This window comes from Euleptes europaea, chromosome 5 (assembly GCF_029931775.1).
Source record: "Euleptes europaea isolate rEulEur1 chromosome 5, rEulEur1.hap1, whole genome shotgun sequence".
Lineage (NCBI taxonomy): Eukaryota > Metazoa > Chordata > Lepidosauria > Squamata > Sphaerodactylidae > Euleptes > Euleptes europaea.
In genome coordinates this window covers 29,481,882-29,496,087 of record NC_079316.1, presented here as the reverse complement: position 1 = coordinate 29,496,087, position 14,206 = coordinate 29,481,882, and the positions used below count along the sequence as shown (strand labels likewise).

Genomic DNA, 14,206 nt, shown 5'->3' with positions numbered 1-14,206 from the left:
AAGAAAAAAATTAAGGTAATGTGAAAACCTATAAACAGGAACTTGATCTAGCTAGGAATGGAGGGGAAATCCAGAAGCCAGACTGCTAAGTATTATGTGTATTTGTCTGCCCTCCTGTGGTGAAATCATAGAAGAGCTGAGCTAATAATTGTAACTAATGTGTGCTGCATCACTGTCACAGCTCTGTGCGACTAAAGTAAATATTAAAATATTGTTCTGTCTGAAGATAAAACAGATTGATTAACTGAATTTGAAATAGCTTTTCAATTTGGAAGAACCTACATAAGTCTGGATAAGGATGATTTCTCTCTCTTTCTCCCCCCCTCCATACACACATACACACACACACACAGAGAGAGAGAGAGAGAAAGAGAAAGAGAGAGAGAGAGAAAGAGAAAAAAAAAGAGAGAGAGAGAGAGAGAGATCATCCTTATCCAGAAACCCAATGTGATGCTTTGATATAGACATCACCCTTTAAGGAAAACAAGCAAACCCTACAGTTTGACTGATTGCTGCCTAGAGGAAACAAATGGGCTACTTTGCAGCAGTAAAGTCTCTTGTTGTGGTCTAGCAATGTGAGTAAGTCTTAAAATGCACAGTATCTAATTGCCTTTTGGGCTATCCAAAAGGCCCTTGAATAACTCGATATCAACTTTATGGTGGGGCAAAAGCAACTGTCTGAGTTCTCCTTAAGATCCCTGGCAAACAAATGATCCACATCACATCCCACGCACCAACCCCACTTTGTTTCCGTCCCATTTCCTTCCTTCAAAAATAACACTCGCTTGCCTCTTCAATGCTGCTGCAGGTATGTCGAGAGTATCAGCGTGGCAATTGTAACAGAGGAGAAAACGATTGCCGGTTCGCCCACCCTGCCGACAGTGCAATGATTGATACCAATGACAACACAGTGACCGTCTGCATGGATTACATCAAAGGGAGATGCTCCAGGGAAAAGTGCAAATATTTCCACCCCCCTGCCCATCTGCAAGCTAAGATCAAAGCTGCCCAGTACCAGGTCAACCAAGCGGCAGCTGCTCAGGCAGCAGCTACTGCAGCCGCCATGGTGAGTTCAGAATCCGTATATATGCATAGGTTGCAAAAGCATTAATATTGTCAGCCACAGAGAAAGCATTGGGCATTTTAACTCTCCTTGCTGAAGATGTGTTTGTTCAAGTATCTCATTCCCAGAAAGAAGCTTCCAAGCATGTGAAACCAGATCTGCTGTTAAGTAGTTTCAAGTACACAGTGCAAAATCACAGTCTATCTGTGTATACACTACTCATGGGTGTCTGCATATGCGTAGATGTACAGAGTGTTGGCTGTGTGCCTGAAAATACAGAGAGAGAGAGAGAGAGAGAGAGAGAGAGATTTGGATATGCTCTATCCATATAGATTAGGAGGGGCCATGGCTCAGTGGTAGAACATCTGCTTGGTATGCAGAAGGGCCCAGGCTCAATTCCCACCATCTCCAGTTAAAAGGATCAGATGGTAGGTGATGTGAAAGACCTCAATCTGAGACCCCAGAGAACTGCTGCCAGCCTGAGTTGATGGTAATTACCTTGATGGACGAATGGTCCGATTCACTATAAGGCAGCTCCGTGTGTTCATGTGTGTTTATAGTGTTTGACGTGCATGTTTATGCCTGTAGGATAAGGTGACAAATGGGCAGTTTTTTTTCACATCATCTGCTACATAAGGATTACAGAAGTGAGCAATTTCCTGTGCTCCACTGTCTGTTTCATGTGCAAAATATGCTATCTAATGAAAAATTGCCAATCTTTGCATGGTTGTAGGGCTGTTGAGAAAAAAAATTCTGGAAAATTCGGGTTCAGGTTTAATTGGCCTTTTCTCGGGGAAAACCCAAATGCCAAATTCCCCTATAGTAAAGGTGGGAATTCGGCTTTAAATTCGGGATTCCCGAAAAATCCAGCCATTAAAACCCATTAAACCAATTTTGCGGCTTTCCACAGCTCCTGGGGGGGGGCATTTTTGCAGATTGAGTCGCAAATTTTCAGGGTAGCTTGAAGGGACTCTCCTTGCAAGAATCCCCAAGTCTAGTAAAGATTGGGTCATGGGGCCCAAAGTTATGGGGTCTGGAAGGGGGTCCAAAGTTATGGGGACTGGAAGGGGTCGCCCCCTTCCTCCATTAAAACCAATACAAACATTTTAATGCATTCCTATGAAGAAAGGGGGGCGACCTTGTATCTCTATGGAGGTACGGGGCGAACTTTGCAAAGATAAATTGCAAAGATCACACTAAAGATTCTGAACACAGCCATTTTGCCAATGCATTTCAAAGGAGGAGGATGGGGGCAACCCCTTCCAGACCCCATAACTCCGGACTCCCTGACCCAATCTTTACCAAACCTGGGGGTTCTTGCAAGGAGAGTCCCTTCTAGCTACCCTGAAAATTTGGGACCTTTACCTGCAAAAATTCCCCTGCAGGAGCTGCGGAAAGGCAAATTTGGCTTTGCCAACCTCCCAGATTTTGCTGATTTTGTAAACCCAAACCAGAAATTTAACAAATGGCATTTATTCGGTATTTTTTGGTTCGTTTTTTACCGACTCAACAGCCCTACATGGTTCGTCTGGACAGAAGTCTGACACTGTCTCACTTCTTAGGAATTTAACACCTCTTCAGCTTCACAATCAGAACCTTTTCTGTGTTATTGTTTTAAGATAACAAGTTTGTGCCATTCCTGCTATGCACCCATGTACCTTGTTTGTTGCTGTCTGCTGATGTATTTCAGCAGCAGCTGAAACAGGCTACTTCATGATTCTTGGTCAAATTGACCTTAGGGTACATAGGTGCATGGAGGGAAGGCAGTATGGTATAGCCTGATCTCATCAGATCTCAGAAGCTAAGCAGTGTCAGCCCTGGTTAGTAATTGGATGGGAGACCACCAAGGAATACCAGGGTTGCTCTGCAGATGAAGGCACTGGCAAACCATCTCTGTTAGTCTCTTGCCTTGAATACCCCATAAGGGGTTGCCATAAATTGGCTGCCACTTGATGGCACTTTACACACACACATATAGGTGCACAGGTAGGATAGCTCATAGACAACATTTAATGTGACCCCACACACATAGACACATAGCCTGAACCAGAAGAAGAAAACGTACACCCAGGGCAGATGAGCAAAAGTTAGTACAGGTGACAGTGAAGGACAAAAGCTAGGTGAACCAAGTGCTCTTATGTGGATGCATCCTGACAAACATGTGTCTGGTCGTACCAAATTATGTCAGAATGGGCTTTGGCTCAAGTGGTACAACGCCCGTGTAGCGTACATCACGAGTGAAAAGACTCAGGTGGCATGGAAGCCCTCTACCTGAATCTTTGGATAGCTGCTGCCGGTCGCAGTAGACAATAGGCACCTTGATCGACCACTGGTCCAACTCAGGAGAAGGCAGATTCGTGTTCTTGTCTTTAGACCTGTTACTATTATACCTACATTATGAAGTCTAAGGCCTTCTTTCCATGTAAGAGGCGACACCCAAGATGTTACTGAAAGAGAGAATCATATCTGGAACTACTTAGGAGCAGAGCCCGTCAAATAGGCCATAACATGAACTGAGTTTAAATCATTCTTTATGTTTCTCATTCAATGTTATGGTGGTATGATGAATAACCGCACAACTGGGAAGTTGATGGTGGCACGGAGTAGCAAAACTGGAGCATGCTGGGAAGTATCAGGGAGTGAAGGCGCTGTTTAAAATGTGATGGTGGGGATGTTAACAAATGGCTATTTTAATGGGTCCCTTCCTTGTTCTTTGCTTAGCTGTTAATGTTGTCCTATATTTTTATTTTACATAACCTACATGATTTGACCATTAAAATACTACCTCATGTGAAACATTGTTATGTGATAGTCATAGCACACAGTACTGGACAATGCGAGAGGGGCCTTCTTCTGTGTTTATAGATACTTGAGCAGAAATGCAGAAGGCTGACTCTCTTTCTCACCCGTTCTCCTTCTTTCACTCTTCCCCCCACCCTTCCCTGTTAGAGTATCTTGTTTGTAATTAACTACATAGAGGTGTACCCTCACAATAACAACTCAGTAGTGCCTTTATTGTGCATGCTTAGTCTTGTTATTTGTTGTATATGGCATTCCGATGATTTGTTTTTTATTTGTTTTTTTCTCACCTACCCAAAAATGCACTGCTGCCCCCATGATGCACCTCTGCTTGCTGTTTATGTTAATGCGCTTGAACCCCACTGGCCCATTGCCATCATGTGCTCGCTGCCTGCTAATTAAGACTCAGTCGGCTGTCAAATCACTGAAGCGACCCCTCGAGGCAACCTTTGACCTGGTACTATGACCTTTCACCTTTTAGCTTGGCATGTAGCTTTATTGTAGATACAAAAAAATTAAAATTAAATTATTGAAGTAAATATTCCTTATTTTCCTGTTATAACGTAATGTAAGTTCGATGGAAAACTGAGTGTGGTTTCCTGATCCAGTTAACAGGGAGATTGCAAAGTTAAAAAAAAAACCAAAAAACAGAGACATTTTATTTCCTAACTAATGTCCCTAAGATGTAGGACTCCACATTCAGTTTGACAACCTTGTAGAAGTTTCTAAATGAAGTAAGTTGGGGAGTTTGTGTTTTTTTTTCCTTCCAAAAAAAAAAAAAAGATTTAAAAATGTGTATAATATATATTATATATATATTTGTATCTGTTTGGTTGGCATGGCTTAACAATATTCTTAATGTAGATTTAACATTTGTAATGCAATGTTAAAAGTACCAGCATGGTGTGGTACATTTTATTTTATTTTTTATTTTAATTTTTGCATGTGTAGTTAGACTTTGGGGGAAGTGGGAAATATCAATTTAATAACAGTCTTAACCTGTTTCGCTCACTCTGTAAGATTTCTCTGTCACATGGCTCTCACTTGTCAATCCTCACGGAGCTAGCAGTGCAGCCTTCTTGGTTGTGTTTCTTCCCCTGGTATTGCTGCTTTCTTACTAAAACAAATCCGCCAGCCCTGAAGCTTTGTAATAGTGGACTAGGCTGGCACATAGCACTAGCGCAGTTACCTCCACAGTGCCCTATTTGAAGGCAAAAGCCATACTCTGCTATGAAGCTTCAACCGTGCCCTCTCTTTGAAAAGTAAAGCCCGCTCCGCTGCTTGCTTGCTCAAAGGATGAAAGATGGTGGTCGCTGACGGTTGGACCTTCTTCTGATTTTTTTTTCTGTTTCTTCTCTCTCTTTCTCTCTCCTTCCCTTCCCCACCCTCCTTTCTTAAAAAACAAACAAACACCAAAAAACCTGGGATGTCTTACACTCACCTGCCATTAGGGAATTCCTCAAGCTGTACTTCCCCCGTTACCAAAGAGGCCTGCGCTTGAAAAAACCAACGGTGCCACTGCAGTCTTTAATACTGGTATCTTCCAATACCAGCAGGCTCTTGCAAACATGCAGTTGCAACAGCATACAGCCTTTCTCCCACCAGGTAAGTGCCTTTTGAGTGTCCTCCCGGGCCAGGCAGAGACGAGGCTAGAAGAACTTGGAAGCATTGCCAAGATCTTAGCCAAGCCCCTTGGAAGGCGCCAGGGTTGGGGAAAGGGAGGTCTGATAGGGGGTGGCCCCGCACAAGCCGGGAAGGACTCAGCTGCTAAACCTGCAGATTCTGCATACATTTGTCTTGGAAGCAAGGTGTCGGGTGCTTTCTGATTGGATATGAAAATCTGCATCTCCCAAGTATGCACTCTTCCATTTCAAAAGAGCGTTTGAAGTCATTTTCCCCTCATGCCTCTTTTTTTGCCTAATCCTTCATCTCACACCTCCTCAGCTGTTTTGTCTGGGTTCTTTTTTTATTTTCAAAACTGGTGTAAGACCCCTTTGCCTCAAATGAGTTGATCAAAGAATTCTAGGGTAAGAAGTCGACTTTCAAAGGAAGGGAGGGGGCTGACCTGTTTAGAACCAAATGGTTAAAAACTTTCATTTGATAGATTTTGGAGAAAAGCGTTTTGAAGTGTTGCCATTGATTTTATCATGTGCAGGGACCAGGTCTCAACTATTCCTTTCTGAGATAATAAAATGCTCGTATAGCATTTTTTGCTTGCACAGGCTGATCCTTGAAGGTGTGTGTGTGTGTGTGTGTGTGTGTGTGTGTGTGTGTGTGTGTGTGTAAAGTGCCGTCAAGTCGCAACCGACTTATGGCGAACCCTTTTGGGGTTTTCATGGCAAGAGACTAACAGAGGTGGTTGCCAGTGCCTTCCTCTGCACAGCAACCCTGTTATTCCTTGGTGGTCTCCCATCCAAATACTAACTAGGGCTGACCTTCTTAGCTTCTGAGATCTGACGAGATCAGGCTAGCCTGGGCCATCCAGGACAGGGCAAGTTCAGACTTGCTAGATTTCATTCACACATTACTTGTGTTTTAAAGCAGTAACCCGTAGAGATATAAACAATAAAACATATTCTATACCCCACCTTTCTCCCCAATGTGGATCCAGAGTGGCTGATATTGTTCTCCTCTCCTCCATTTTAATCTCACAACAACCATGTGAGGTAGGTTGGGCTGAGAGTGTGTAACTGGTGGAAGAGGAGGCAATTTTCACCAATTCCTCCCTGCTTTAGTAGACCTTTCAATCACCCCCTCACTGTCCCCTATGAACTACATTTCTAGGGCTGAAATGTGGGGTGGGGAAGGAGGTCACCCCCTACCAATGGAAAATCTTACATAAGTGGATATTTTTGTCAGGATCCAAGGCAGCATGAGTTTCCTGTTAAAGTAAGGACGACAGAGGAAGGAAAGTGAGCTCTGTCATTAAAAGGCCTGACTTCCTGTATTAAAATCAATGGCAAATCTTTATTAAAATCCATGACAAAAAGTGATTTTAGCAGCCACAGAACAGATTCCCTGATGATTTTTATTCTTCAGAAGTGAAGCAGTCATATTGCCTTAAAAAAAAACTAACTCAAACGATCGCTTGAAATAAATATATGTATTTGCAGTTAATACCATTGACATTACAGACAATTAAGACCCTTACCCGTATTCCTATGAGAACATAATTTCTCCAACATATTGAATTCTGTTGAAGAGATAGTTTTCATGGAACGCCAGGTCTTTTTTTTCTCTTCCATTTCTGCCTAGTATAATTCATAAATTATTCCTGGGCAGAAATGCAAGATGTAGATTGAATCCATAGATTCTTGAGGTATACAGTTTCGTTTAGCTTTGAAGGGTTAAATTGCAATAGTGGAGTTCCTTTTTTAAAAGAACACCAAAGGGGTCCTACACAACCATGTCTTCTTCATACTTGCAAGTTGTTGCATTGTAGGTTTTCATTGCTGCCTTATGTTCATTTGCTGCAAACCCTGTGCAAAAATGTGTGTTGGTTTAGATCATTCATGAGGATGGTAAACGACAAATTGAAAAGTAGGCGCAGTTAAAGTACAGAACATTATTGCTAAAAAAAACAAACGTGAATGCTTATTTTCTTAACATACTCGTGGGGATTACAGAACTAATAATGTGTAGCTCAAAATAAATAGGACATAGATGTTCTTAATGGTGGCTAATAAATCATAGGACAGGCACATTCAAACTTTGTCCTGGGTTTTCAGCAAACTGTAGTTTGCCGTTGACATCTGCACCAAAAAACTTAGCCAAACCTGCAAACCAGGATTCCATAACTGGTCTGTTTGCATAGTGTAATCCAGTGCAAGGCTAGAACAATGCATTGTTTGCCCCTTTCGATATGAACGGTTGCCAAAAACCCAGAAATAACCAATTTGCTCACAGTACATGAATGGAGGAGAGGGATGAGCAGTAGCAAAGACAACTCCATACTCCTTAAACAAATGTTTACATATTTAGAATGGTTTCCCCAAGTAACGATTAGAGTTAAAAAGGTCCTTAGACTCTTAGTGACATCTGTCCTGACAGTGCAGCTAGGAGCCAAGCATATGTAGAGTCAAACTTGGTTGCCCAGGATCCTACCTTGTTATGGAACTGTAAGCACAATCCTAAGGAGAGTTACTCCTGTCTAAGCCCATTCATTTCATTTAGGATTGCACTGTGCTGTGTGAGCCATTTCCCAGCCTACTTGAATAATCAGTGAGGCACATGCAAATCCCTTTTAAAGAGGCTAGAACCTCTGGATCAGCCATGCAAGAGGGGTTGAATGGATGGAGACAGAATTCCAATCTGCCCACTTTCTCATGGCCTGTTAAACAGGTGGTCCGCATGACTGTACTTTCCTTTAAGAGCTACATGCACCCAGCCTGCTGTGCCTTGGCACACTATTTACACAGAGCCCTCGTGTTTTTTTCATTCATGGCATATCCAGATGTTGGTACCCTGCCCTGGTGGAGTAGATTCAGTGATGCTGTCCGATCAAGCCAAGCCAGTTTCTCTGTAGTATAGTCTCAGGGCCAGTGCATCTATGCAACCAGAGGAATGTTCTTTCAGGTCGACCTTCCTGTCCATTCCAGGAACGGATTCCTGTCTGGGTGGCTGAGATATACAGTGGTACAGGCTTCATTCAGACGTAACCTACCTTATCTTGCAAAGCATAATGTGAATGATCAGAAAGTGCTTCTGGGTTCACATCTTCCGTCCTCCTCCTGCTGCCTCCCCTTGCATGCTCCAGTCCCCCCCTCCTTCCTGTCATTTCATTGTTTGAGCAAACTCTGCAGTGCTGTGGCATTCAATGGCCAGACTATGAGTAGCTCAACCAAAGCAGGGAACTGGAGTGCATGAGCCCACAGCACATTTGGAGGATCAGGAAGGTGACGTTTGAATGATGCTAGTCAGTGGTGGCCAGTGCAGAATCTTCTGCAGCAGAGGAATGCAGGGGCCAAACCGTATTGAGATTCCACCACTTAATGCTATATCGTTGGGAGGAAGTTAGTGGCCATTTACATGTATGAGCATGCCTGCACTTCTGATGTTTCTGTCCCCATATCAAAGTTAACCTTTAAACAGGAAGTTATACTTATTTAATCATATAGGAATGGGAACATACTGGGAGGGAGTCGTTATAATTTCAGCTGTGGCTTAAAATGAGTCCAAAAATTGGGACATGCTGGATATCCCTGATCATTCCTCTAGGGTGCGCAGCTTGACAGCCCTGAGCCAATGAGAAGCTGTGCATGTTGAACTTGTACGTAAAATAGTGCATTTTGCTAAAGCAAATAAAATTGCATTCAAACCCCTCTCCTTAATAATTCCTCATCCACCTGATTCATATTGCGATGGAAAATATAACCCCTCCGTGCGCGCACGCAAACACAAAACACACCAGATTAATAGTGATAATGCCTCACAAAAGCAACTCGTTCATTCACATTTTTTTCTTATTTAAAGAGGAGAAAATCTGAAGATTTATTTCAATGCAATAAACTCATCAGTAGAATGTTACCTAATGATGTCATTTAAAACCATTACAAAATAGATACAGATAATGTGGTACAGGTCAGAGAATCAAAAGAGCTCATATACCCCAATCCGATGTCATCTGCTGAGTGTTCCTCTCTTGTACCATGTGGCCTGAGGGGCTTGCCTTCCCCCCATTTTGTTGGGCCAAAAAAGGCAAATGACTTTATCATGCAGATTAATGCACGTTGTAGCTTTTCCTGGCACCATTTGTTATTAGGCTGGAACGACACATGGACAAAGAGTCAGAGAAGCACAACGTTACCCATGGCCTGATTCTTAGATTTCCTGTATGTGCCAACTAGATTTAGGATGGTCTATGCCAGTGGTGTCGAACTCAATTGTTACCAGGGCCAGTTATGACATAAATGTCACTTGGTCAGGCCAGGCCATGCCTCGCCAGCCCAGATTGAGAGTGGGGAGTGGGCTGGCTTGCGGGCTGGATAAGAGCTCTCAAGGGGCTGGATCCGGCCCCCGAGCCTTATGTTTCATGCCCCTGGTCTATGCCCACTATTACACCAGTGTAATGTCACAAATGTTGGGTTTGTCCTAAGGGCCATTTGGCTCCTGGAACAGCCCTTCCATTGGGCGATCTCTGCAGATTTCCCTCTGACACTAGAGACCCCCTCCACTTTGCCCCCCTCCCCCTTGGCTCTAAGGAGCAGAATTAAGAAAGAAATTAGGTAAGAAAGTCTGGCATTGCCGGCTTCATTCTGCTGGAAGAAATTTGACTCCAGCCCAGGACATTAATCCTTGTTAAATGTTTAAAACCAGGTTACCAGATCTCAGTACAGCGAGATGTACCATAACGTGATATATTAAAATAATGGAAATTTTCAATCCAGGTTTCAGGAAACACGTTTTATGCCCACATTTAAAATTGACTGGGGTGGGGGAAATCATGAATGGAACAAATAAATCCTCCTTACTCAAAACTGGAGAGCAGCTTTGTCATTGTGTTAGAGCACGCATTTCTCTAAATACCAAGTTCCTTTTAATTAAAAAAAAAAAAAATACCAGCACACAGTTCAATCTGCTTTCACCCTCCCCTGCTCATGTGAGACTAGTCCTAATTGACCACCACTGTGCTGTTTGATTTGACTGTGCTGATGGTTACATGCCACTGTTCCCATAATAACCAATTTTATTCTTTGTTCAAATGAGATTTTTCTAATGACACGTGTGATGGGTTGTTTTAATTCTTTTCCCTTTGCAAATCCACCTTCCTGTTGCAATGCATGATGGGCAGGCTCAATATTGTGCATGACACCCGCTACAAGTGTTGGTAGGTGCCAGCTTTGTTTCTTGATTATCTTAAAAACCTGTTTAGCAGCTCACGGACTCTCAAAATCCACTGCTGGGTCTCTAACATAGTGCTACAGTGCCAGTTCATTCTCTCCCCACTTCCCCCCCGTCCCGCACTAACACTTGTCAATTAAATGCATTTGCTTTATTTAATTGACACAGACAACCTAGAAGGTCATTTATGTTTTAGCATCTCTGTGTCTGTTCCCTGCGCCCCCACCCAGTCAGCCTTGGTGGATTTTGACTGGACTCTGAGTTCCAGTGTGTTTAGAAATCGTTTTGCACTTTAAATAACATTCAGTTTACATTAAACTTCACAGAAGTAATACAGAAATAGAATTTCATGCCAGGGGGTTATAAATATTATCAGGGTGTTTTTCGGGGGTGGTGGTGGTGGTGGTGGTGGTTTGTTTGTTTGTTTTCCGTTGTTGTTTTTTAAATGTGATTTCGCAGTTAAATGACATTAGCTATAGGGGCTCATTTAAGCGTGTTTGTTGAATATAAATGGAAATGATTATGCTTGATTGTATTTGAAACCTTGCACTGATGGTAACGAGCCTTTTTTCCTTCCCTTTCCTCCCCCCCTTCCGCCCTCGTCTTTCATCTCTCCCCCTCCCTGCCCCCCCTCGCTGTCTGGAATGTTCTCCCGCTTTGCACTGTGATTGCATGTCACTCGCGGGTGGCGGCGCCTCGTCACACGGCTTCTCTGCTGATATAAATACCATACTCGATGACTCTACCACGTTGCCATGGTTTTCCCATACTGCTACACTCTTCTGTATGTTTGCTTATATGATTTTCCTTCCGAAAGTTCCCATGGTGCACGGCGCTACGCCAGCCACTGTGTCTGCAGCAACAACATCTGCCACAAGCGTCCCCTTCGCTGCAACAGCCACAGCCAACCAGGTTTGCTAATTTATAGCTTTGTTTCTTAAACATAACTCAGAATCGGTGCTTTGAAGGAGCATGGGGAATTTCTTTCTTTTTCTTTTTGGTTCGTTTGTACCTCTTGTTGGCCTACATGTTCTCGTACGATCTGCAGCAATGCTCAATTGGCCTTCCATCCGTGCTCGGAAAAGTGCTGCAGCTCCCTTTTCCAACGCTGAAACAGTTTACCCTCTCCGTGAGTCACTCAAACATATGACAGTCCATATTGCTTTCTTCCCCCACTCGCCACCCCCAGCTGTTTAAGAATAGGAATAGGAAGGATAATACCCAAAAAAAGAGAGAGGGAGGGAGGGACAGAATCTTTTTCAGGTAGGCTTTCACTGGCATTTGTTAAGAGCTGTGCAGGGAAGGTTTGGAAGAGCAGGGATCCAGCAGCCGAAATGTGCTTAAAGCTCAATCATATCCAAATCGGAATGCTTAAACATGACCAGGAGCATGACTTTCCAACCATTTTCTTCAATTGCAAGCAGGTAAAGGGAAAAAAATCTTTATCGGGCAGTGTATCCTTTACAAACCAAATTATGTTGCAGCCTAATGATGCCTCGCCCCACTGCTCCTGAATCTGAAAATATCATTGCGCCTAACACGGCACTTGATAACAAGCCACTAGTCAATAAAAGTCTTCCCTTTGGGAAGTGCCACAAACCTGATGCATGTCAGAGGTCTTGTTTAGCTGTAGAATCTATTGGCTTTTCATTGGATTTTGACCCCACCAAAGATTATGGTCAAGAATTCAAGGCAGCACAATAGAAAGTTCCTCGGTCAAAACCTCAGCCCACCAGCAGCTTGATGGTTTTCCTGTTTCCCACCCAGACAGACCAGAAAAAAATAGGTGTGTTTCTTTGTTTCAAGTGGCCTGGATGGCCAAAGTCCATTGAGTTGGTATGTTGCGTATAAATCAGCCCTTGTACAGGCCTGAATACTATATAGAATATTGTGGTGGTGATGGAAAGTACCGTCAAGTTGCAGCCAACTTAGGGCAACCCTGCAGGGTTTTCAAGGCAGTTTGCCATTGCTTGCCTCTGCGTAGCAACCCTAGACTTCCTACGTGGTCTCCCACCTAAATGCTAACCAGGACTGACCCTGCTTACCTTTCGAGATCTGACAAGACCAAGGTAGCATGGCTAAGAATATTCAAAGCACTTTATGTATCTTAGCTCAGTGATACAACAACCCTTTAAGTCAGGTCAGTATTTTGATCCCCATATTGCAGATGAATGGCTAAGACAGAGAGAGGGGCATGTCCAAGGCTACTTTCCAGATCTGTGGTAGAGATTAAATTCAAACATGGGACTTTAGGATTTATAGCTCAGTCTCTCGGCCACTATACTGTCCTCCTTTTCCAGTCTAAATTCCTCCCAACTGATCAATAAGGATTTAAAATTAAAATATGAAATTCATAGGGCCTACTGTGTTCTTGTAGGAAATTGATGGCTGGAGACCTAATTTATCGGGGGGGGGGGGATATGTTCAGTTATGCCTCCTATCCTTCCATTGGAATAATCAAAATCCTAACTCTGCTCCAATGGGATTACTTGACATAACCTCAAGATGGAGAAACTCCCTTGGATCCCACAAGGTGCTGATGATGGTGGTTGTTTCTGCATCCTGACCCCCAAGAATCCCATGTGGTTGGGGAGGCTGCAATGAAGAAGGGGGAAGGGGACAAAATTAGCCTGCCTCATCTATCAGCACAGTTCAACCAATGAAAGAGGAGAGGGCAACTCTCTTCACCTCCCCACTGCAGCCTCCCAACCTGCATGACTGTTAGATTGTTTGGGTCCTACATCCTTGGGAATAACCTTGCCCAGAGTTGGAAAGGACTTTTGGGGAGGTGCAACAAAAATCCCTGATACTTGTGTCCACAGATATTGGGATCCCACCTCCCCTTGCTTAGGAAGACCTGATCCATGAGCTCGAGGACCATGATCTATCCTCTGACTCACAGATTTCTGTGCAGTCCTCTTTTGACCACGCATGCATGACTGAAGTTGTATTAGACATTGCCGGCAGTCTGGTCCCTCGCTTGAGCCTACCAGCTCCCACTAATTTTGCCTGTGTGGCTGCATCTGTGGGGGCTGACTGCCACATACACACACCCAGAGAAAGTCCAAGTGCCATGAAGAAGAGGGGGTAACTGAAACAAAACACTGGGAAAGAGGAATGACAGACAGAGTAAAACCATTGTGGTGGCAGGGGCCACCAAAGCCATGCTACTTATCATTTAATTAATTAATTAATTTATACCCCGCTCTATCCCAGCCAAAGTTGGGCTCCGAGCAGCCCGCATCAAACATCCTTCACATAAAATCTATATTTCATTAAAATACAGAAATATAATTCTACAGTCAAAACCATGGTTCATAGAGCTAAAATCCAAAAGCGGGCACCCAATTCCTTGACATACAGCCTGGAGGGGAATGATCAGGATCCCCATATCAAGTCATACTCGAATAATAAGGAAGGGGAAAGGAGGCCAGCTATGATGGAAACCATTGCTTCCTCAACCATAGGCCTGGCGGAACATCTCCGTCTCACAGGCAGAACTGC

The 14,206-nt window shown here is 43.5% G+C and overlaps 1 protein-coding gene across 10 annotated transcripts in view; it reads left to right on the top strand.

Annotated features, from left to right (window-relative positions):
- MBNL1 (muscleblind like splicing regulator 1) overlaps positions 1 to 14,206 on the top strand; it is a 204,671-nt gene that overhangs the window by 174,609 nt on the left and 15,856 nt on the right. For 4 of the 10 annotated variants that reach the window (XM_056850314.1, XM_056850306.1, XM_056850310.1 and 1 more), the window contains 5 exons: positions 809 to 1,066; positions 4,266 to 4,319; positions 5,314 to 5,467; positions 10,653 to 10,688; positions 11,520 to 11,614. In XM_056850314.1, coding sequence (XP_056706292.1) covers positions 809 to 1,066; positions 4,266 to 4,319; positions 5,314 to 5,467; positions 10,653 to 10,688; positions 11,520 to 11,614 — 597 coding nt within the window. The remainder of the gene's footprint in view (positions 1 to 808; positions 1,067 to 4,265; positions 4,320 to 5,313; positions 5,468 to 10,652; positions 10,689 to 11,519; positions 11,615 to 14,206) is intronic. The other 6 variants (XM_056850312.1, XM_056850308.1, XM_056850311.1 and 3 more) reach the window with 3 other exon arrangements.